The following is a 7,359-nucleotide window of genomic DNA, read 5'->3' as shown; positions in this document are numbered from 1 at the left end:
GAATGTGGAACCCCAGCCTAAAACCGGATCAGAATGTGGAACCCCGGCCCAGGACCGGATCAGAATGTGGAACCCCAGCCTAAAACCGGATCAGAATGTGGAAGCCCGGCCTAAAACTGGATCAGAATGTGGAACCCCAGTCTAAAACCGTATCAGAATGTGGAACCCTAGCCTAAAACCGGATCAGAATGTGGAACCCCAGCCTAAAACCGGATCAGAATGTGGAAGCCCGGCCTAAAACCGGATCAGAATGTGGAACCCCAGTCTAAAACCGGATCAGAATGTGGAACCCCAGGCCCAGGACCGGATCAGAATGTGGAACCCCGGCCCAGGACCAGATCAGAATGTGGAACCCCGGCCGAGGACCGGATCAGAATGTGGAACCCCAGCCTAAAACCGGATCAGAATGTGGAACCCCAGCCTAAAACCGGATCAGAATGTGGAACCCCAGCCTAAAACCGGATCAGAATGTGGAACCCCGGCCCAGGACCAGATCAGAATGTGGAACCCCGGCCGAGGACCGGATCAGAATGTGGAACCCCAGCCTAAAACCGGATCAGAATGTGGAACCCCAGCCTAAAACCGGATCAGAATGTGGAAGCCCGGCCTAGGACCGTATCAGAATGTGGAATCCCGGCCTAGGACCGTATCAGAATGTGGAATCCCGGCCTAAAACCGGATCAGAATGTGGAATCCCGGCCTAGGACCGGATCAGAATGTGGAATCCCGGCCCAGGACCGGATCAGAATGTGGAAGCCCGGCCTAGGACCGGATCAGAATGTGGAATCCCGGCCTAAAACCGGATCAGAATGTGGAATCCCGGCCTAAAACCGGATCAGAATGTGGAATCCCGGCCTAAAACCGGATCAGAATGTGGAATCCCGGCCTAAAACCGGATCAGAATGTGGAATCCCGGCCTAGGACCGGATCAGAATGTGGAATCCCGGCCTAGGACCGGATCAGAATGTGGAATCCCGGCCTAAAACCGGATCAGAATGTGGAATCCCGGCCTAGGACCGTATCAGAATGTGGAATCCCGGCCTAGGACCGGATCAGAATGTGGAATCCCTGCCTAGGACCGGATCAGAATGTGGAATCCCTGCCTAGGACCGGATCAGAATGTGGAATCCCGGCCTAGGACCGGATCAGAATGTGGAATCCCGGCCTAGGACCGGATCAGAATGTGGAACCCCGGCCCAGGACCGGATCAGAATGTGGAATCCCGGCCTAGGACCGGATCAGAATGTGGAATCCCGGCCTAGGACCGGATCAGAATGTGGAATCCCGGCCTAGGACCGCATCAGAATGTGGAATCCCGGCCTAGGACCGGATCAGAATGTGGAAGCCCGGCCTAAAACCGGATCAGAATGTGGAATCCCGGCCTAGGACCGGATCAGAATGTGGAATCCCGGCCTAGGACCGCATCAGAATGTGGAATCCCGGCCTAGGACCGGATCAGAATGTGGAAGCCCGGCCTAAAACCGGATCAGAATGTGGAATCCCGGCCTAGGACCGGATCAGAATGTGGAATCCCGGCCTAGGACCGGATCAGAATGTGGAATCCCGGCCTAGGACCGGATCAGAATGTGGAATCCCGGCCTAGGACCGGATCAGAATGTGGAATCCCGGCCCAGGACCGGATCAGAATGTGGAAGCCCGGCCTAGGACCGGATCAGAATGTGGAATCCCGGCCTAAAACCGGATCAGAATGTGGAATCCCAGCCTAAAACCGGATCAGAATGTGGAACCCCAGCCTAAAACCGGATCAGAATGTGGAAGCCCGGCCTAAAACCGGATCAGAATGTGGAACCCCAGTCTAAAACCGGATCAGAATGTGGAACCCCAGTCTAAAACCGGATCAGAATGTGGAACCCCAGCCTAAAACCGGATCAGAATGTGGAAGCCCAGCCTAAAACCGGATCAGAATGTGGAACCCCGGCCTAGGACCGTATCAGAATGTGGAACCCCGGCCGAGGACCGGATCAGAATGTGGAACCCCAGCCTAAAACCGGATCAGAATGTGGAACCCCAGCCTAAAACCGGATCAGAATGTGGAACCCCAGCCTAAAGCCGGATCAGAATGTGGAACCCCGGCCCAGGACCAGATCAGAATGTGGAACCCCAGCCTAAAACCGGATCAGAATGTGGAACCCCAGCCTAAAACCGGATCAGAATGTGGAAGCCCGGCCTAGGACCGGATCAGAATGTGGAATCCCGGCCTAGGACCGGATCAGAATGTGGAATCCCGGCCTAAAACCGGATCAGAATGTGGAATCCCGGCCTAAAACCGGATCAGAATGTGGAATCCCGGCCTAGGACCGTATCAGAATGTGGAATCCCGGCCTAAAACCGGATCAGAATGTGGAATCCCGGCCTAGGACCGGATCAGAATGTGGAACCCCGGCCTAGGACCGGATCAGAATGTGGAACCCCGGCCTAGGACCGGATCAGAATGTGGAACCCCGGCCTAGGACCGGATCAGAATGTGGAACCCCAGCCTAGGACCGGATCAGAACGTTTTAAAAGTGCCATCATATCTAATAGTCAGGTTCAGTTTCAGGAAAAGCCTTGTTAAGCCTGATGTTAAGAGGAGGATTTGTAGCTGCTTCATTGTTGGGGGGATTTACATAATCTGATATGATTTCTGGAAACCATCTACATGCTCCTCCCACTGACATAGTAAACAAACTATATGCTCCTCCCACTGACATAGTAAACAAACTACATGCTCCTCCCACTGACATAGTAAACAAACTATATGCTCCTCCCACTGACATAGTAAACAAACGATATGCTCCTCCCACTGACATAGTAAACAAACTACATGCTCCTCCCACTGACATAGTAAACAAACTACATGCTCCTCCCACTGACATAGAAAACAAACTATATGCTCCTCCCACTGACATAGAAAACAAACTATATGCTCCTCCCACTGACATAGTAAACAAACTACATGCTCCTCCCACTGACAGAAAACAATCCTGGTTTGTAGATTTCCAGTATCAGAAGAAAAGAAAATGTTAAGAAAGCTTCCGGAATATTGCCATCCTAATCTGGCACTACTAGCAGAGATGTGGCTAGCATCTCTCTCTCTCCTACTAGCAGAGATGTGGCCAGCATCTCTCTCTCTCCTACTAGCAGAGATGTGGCTAGCATCTCTCTCTCTCTCTCTCTCTCTCTCCTTCTAGCAGAGGGAAAAGCGTCGAGAGTTTATGTTCATCTTGGTGACCCCTATGAGTCTCAGCGGGGTGGAGAGTCCGAACCCGGGGGTGACGGGGGAGTCAAAGAGCAGGTCGCTCAACTCATCTCTCTCCTCCAGCCCGTAGGTGGCATCGTTGAGCATGCGGCGGTGCTGGTGACACGTCTGCTCGATCTTCAGTTTGTTGATGTCGCTATGGAGGCGCATCAGCTGATGGGCCAACTGCTGGTCCTGGAGAGGCATTTCATTCTGGAGGGAGGTGGGGAGGGGATAGAGATTTAGGGATAGATTCAAAACTGACCGTGGAAGATCTGCATTGTAATGCTAATGACATTTAACGTTAATTTCCGATTGAGCCGACAGATGCAAAGTTTACTGTGAACGTAGAAAAGTCTCTGTGAACGTAGAAACATTGCCTTTAAAAGGTGTGATCGGATTGAATAGTTTGTTTCTAATGTTGACAGTAGATGTTAATGCCAGTGTGTCGGTAATATGGTCACCGCAACAGCCCTAGGTGTAGTCTGGCCTTAACAACAGAGGGTGTAGTCTGGCCTTAACAACAGGTGTGTAGTCTGGCCTTAACCACAGGGGTGTAGTCTGGCCTTAACAACAGAGGGTGTAGTCTGGCCTTAACAACAGAGGGTGTAGTCGGGCCTTAACAACAGGGGTGTAGTCTGGCCTTAACCACAGAGGGTGTAGTCTGGCCTTAACAACAGAGGGTGTAGTCTGGCCTTAACAACAGCGGGTGTAGTCTGGCCTTAACAACAGAGGGTGTAGTCTGGCCTTAACAACAGAGGGTGTAATCTGGCCTTAACCACAGAGGGTGTAGTCTGGCCTTCACAACAGAGGGTGTAGTCTGGCCTTAACAACAGAGGGTGTAGTCTGGCCTTAACCACCAAGGGTGTAGTCTGGCCTTAACCACCAAGGGTGTAGTCTGGCCTTAACAACAGAGGGTGTAGTCTGGCCTTAACAACAGAGGGTGTAGTCTGGCCTTAACCACCAAGGGTGTAGTCTGGCCTTAACCACCAAGGGTGGTTAATTTCCCCAAATTCCCAACTTTTCCAGAAATCCTGGTTGGAGGATTCTGGATTTCATGCTGCTTATTACATCCTGATATTGATCTTGATATTGATCTTGATATTGATCTTCGGTATTCTACAATCAGGATTTCTGGAAAACCTTGGAATTTTGAGAAAGTGTGACTGGATTTTTAAACTCTCATTGGCAGGAACCCCCTCTCCCTAGCATTGACAGGAAGCCCCTCTCCCTAGCATTGACAGGAACCCCCTCTCCCTAGCATTGACAGGAACCCCCTCTCCCTAGCATTGACAGGAACCCCCTCTCCCTAGCATTGACAGGAAGCCCCTCTCCCTAGCATTGACAGGAAGCCCCTCTCCCTAGCATTGACAGGAACCCCCTCTCCCTAGCATTGACAGGAAGCCCATCTCCCTAACATTGACAGGAACCCCCTCTCCCTAGCATTGACAGGAAGCCCCTCTCCTTAACATTGACAGGAACCCCCTCTCCCTAGCATTGACAGGAAGCCCCTCTCCCTAACATTTACAGGAAACCGCTCTCCCTAGCATTGACAGGAAGCCCCTCTCCCTAACATTGGCAGGAACCTCCTCTCCCTAACATTGACAGGAAGCCCCTCTCCCTAGCTTTGACAGGAAGCCCCTCTCACTTGAATTCAGTTGTATTGGAGATACAGCACTGAACCAAGAAACAGTCACCAATACTTCTGTTGCTCTCACCAGTTCTTTCCTGAGCCACCCCACAGCCTCATCGATGTTCTTAAATCTCCTCGGCACTCCAGAGGGCAGGCTGTGCTGCCAGGTCAAACCCGAGGTCAGGAGGCTCTCTCTGGGTTCCCCCGGTTGTCGTTTGGCCTTCTCCTGCTCCTCTTGTTGCTCTGCGTGGAGCTCCTGCTGTAGCTGTGGTTCAGCCAGACATTTGGTGCTCTCACTGTCTGACCTGCCCTCACTCTGGGGCACTACCCGTTGTTCTTCTGGCTCCACTAAGTCCCTGGTGCTCTGCTGTGGTACAATCAGGGTTTTGGTGCCATGGGCCTCTAAACGGGCCTTCCACTCGAGGTAGGACAGCCTCCGTGTTTCCAGCCTCAGCTTCTGTGCCAGGGCCTTGAGGTTCATCATATGGTCTTCTGAAGCCGAACCCACCTTCTCCTCCTCCTCCTCCTCCTCCTCCACCTGGTCAATCAATCAAACAAATGTTTTTTATTAAGCCTGTTTTTAATTCAGAAAATGGTGCTTTACAGTAACCCGGCCTAGACCCCAAAGCAGAAACACATGTCGGAGAAACTAGCCTCGCGAGCCACACTAATGTCGCGAGCTGACATAAATATGTGTTACATGTATGAAGCTCGCAAGATCAGTGTGGCTCGCGAGGCTATTGGGAAAAACTCCCTAGAAGATCAGTGTGGCTCGCGAGGCTATTGGGAAAAACTCCCTAGAAGATCAGTGTGGCTCGAGAGGCTATTGGGAAAAACTCCCTAGAAGATCAGTGTGGCTCGAGAGGCTATTGGGGAAAAACTCCGTAGAAGATCAGTGTGGCTCGAGAGGCTATTGGGAAAAACTCCCTAGAAGATCAGTGTGGCTCGTGAGGCTATTGGGAAAAACTCCCTAGAAGATCAGTGTGGCTCGAGAGGCTATTGGGAAAAACTCCCTAGAAGATCAGTGTGGCTCGAGAGGCTATTGGGGAAAAACTCCGTAGAAGATCAGTGTGGCTCGCGAGGCTATTGGGAAAAACTCCCTAAAAGGAAGAAACCTATAGAGAAACCAGGCATAGATGGGAGGCCCATTCTCTTTTGGCAGTATACCGGTTGTGGTCATGAGGGACAGATTGTTTCTCACCTGGTCTGTCTCCTCCACCTGGTCCCAGGCACTATACACCTTGATCCTGGGGGTGGAGCCTGCTTCCATGACAACCCCGGGAATAAGAACCACACCTGGCTACCAGAATCAAACTAGTGGTAGTAGTCAAGAGAAGTTGGTCGCAGTATGATGTACTCTTCACCGGGCCCTCCGTCGCTCTGACTTGTGTTTGTGAGCGGGTGGTTGTAGTTCTTGTCAGAATAGATTAGAACAATTCTTTGTTCTACCTGTGTTCTAGATTGTTGTAGCTCTACACTGTAAAATGGTGGTTATGGCCCTTTGTGCTGTGGTTAAATTCAATGTAATAGACCATTCTCTGTGGGTGTGAGAAGGAAGTTCTAGATCTTGCGTCACCATTCTGACTGGCTCTGATGGTTTCTTTATGAGGACAGCACAAAGACAGAGGTAATCCAGATTAGGATTTAAGTAACTTTGAAAAAAGCCTCCTTCATTGAGAGCTCCCTCTTCAAAGCTTCCTCTGTGTATCCTTGGTGTTTCCAGTCTGGGATGAGGATGAGGCGTCCTCTTGTGTCTACGAATCAAAGACACGAACAGAGAAAACAATGACGTCAAATATAATGTTTTTTTTCCCCCCCACACTTGCTGAGTAAAGCAGATTGAAGCTTCTCTGGTCTGAGCAAATCAGAAATGACTTGACTAAAATGATTCAGGTCAGCCTTAGTTCCCACTGTCTGTTGACGTGGGAGTTTTATACAGGCTTCTGTGTCCCAAATTGCGCCCTACTATTCCCTAGTCATACGTGGTGCACTGTGAAGGTAACAGGGAACCGTTTGGAATGCAGCAGTACTGTTTGGAATGCAGCCGTACAGTATATAGGTAACAGGGAACCGTTTGGAATGCAGCAGTACTGTTTGGAATGCAGCCGTACAGTATATAGGTAACAGGGAACCGTTTGGAATGCAGCCGTACAGTAGACAGGTAACAGGGAACCGTTTGGAATGCAGCCGTACAGTATACAGGTAACAGGGAACCGTTTGGAATGCAGCCGTACAGTATACAGGTAACAGGGAACCGTTTGGAATGCAGCCGTACAGTAGACAGGTAACAGGGAACCGTTTGGAATGCAGCCGTACAGTATACAGGCACTGTCTGACATGAAACATGCCCTTGCTTTAATTTCTATCAGGTCATTGATCACTGACCTGCCTATCACACATAATGTACATTCACATTCAAATCCATAGTAACTAAGACAGTTGTCATAATGGTTAATATAATTCATTTTTTATCCTCATGTTGTGTAGT

The 7,359-nt window shown here is 50.5% G+C and overlaps 1 protein-coding gene across 1 annotated transcript; it reads right to left on the bottom strand.

Moving 5' to 3' along the window:
* Window positions 1–3,187: 3,187 nt before the first annotated feature.
* Window positions 3,188–6,141, bottom strand: LOC139415470 (family with sequence similarity 167 member Ab). The gene is made up of 3 exons (XM_071163564.1): window positions 6,073–6,141; window positions 4,957–5,391; window positions 3,188–3,451 (listed from the first exon to the last, which is right to left on the bottom strand). Exons 1-3 carry the CDS (start codon window positions 6,139–6,141, stop codon window positions 3,188–3,190), a joined length of 768 nt encoding a protein of 255 aa, XP_071019665.1.
* Window positions 6,142–7,359: the final 1,218 nt, after the last annotated feature.

The sequence above is a fragment of the Oncorhynchus clarkii genome, chromosome 8 (genome assembly GCF_045791955.1).
Source record: "Oncorhynchus clarkii lewisi isolate Uvic-CL-2024 chromosome 8, UVic_Ocla_1.0, whole genome shotgun sequence".
NCBI lineage: Eukaryota > Metazoa > Chordata > Actinopteri > Salmoniformes > Salmonidae > Oncorhynchus > Oncorhynchus clarkii.
Note: the sequence above shows the minus strand (reverse complement) of the source record. Positions and strands in the feature narration are given on the sequence as shown.

What these genes read in the sequence shown, in the direction of transcription:
- LOC139415470 (XM_071163564.1), bottom strand. Translation starts at nt 6,141, where the DNA reads ATGGAAGCAGGCTCCACCCCCAGGATCAAGGTGTATAGTGCCTGGGAC. An exon ending in AGGTGGAGGAGACAGACCAG is followed by an intron (nt 5,392 to 6,072) that starts GTGAGAAACAAT and finishes GAGGAGGAGGAG; the next exon opens with GAGGAGGAGAAGGTGGGTTC. An exon ending in GGTGGCTCAGGAAAGAACTG is followed by an intron (nt 3,452 to 4,956) that starts GTGAGAGCAACA and finishes ACCTCCCTCCAG; the next exon opens with AATGAAATGCCTCTCCAGGA.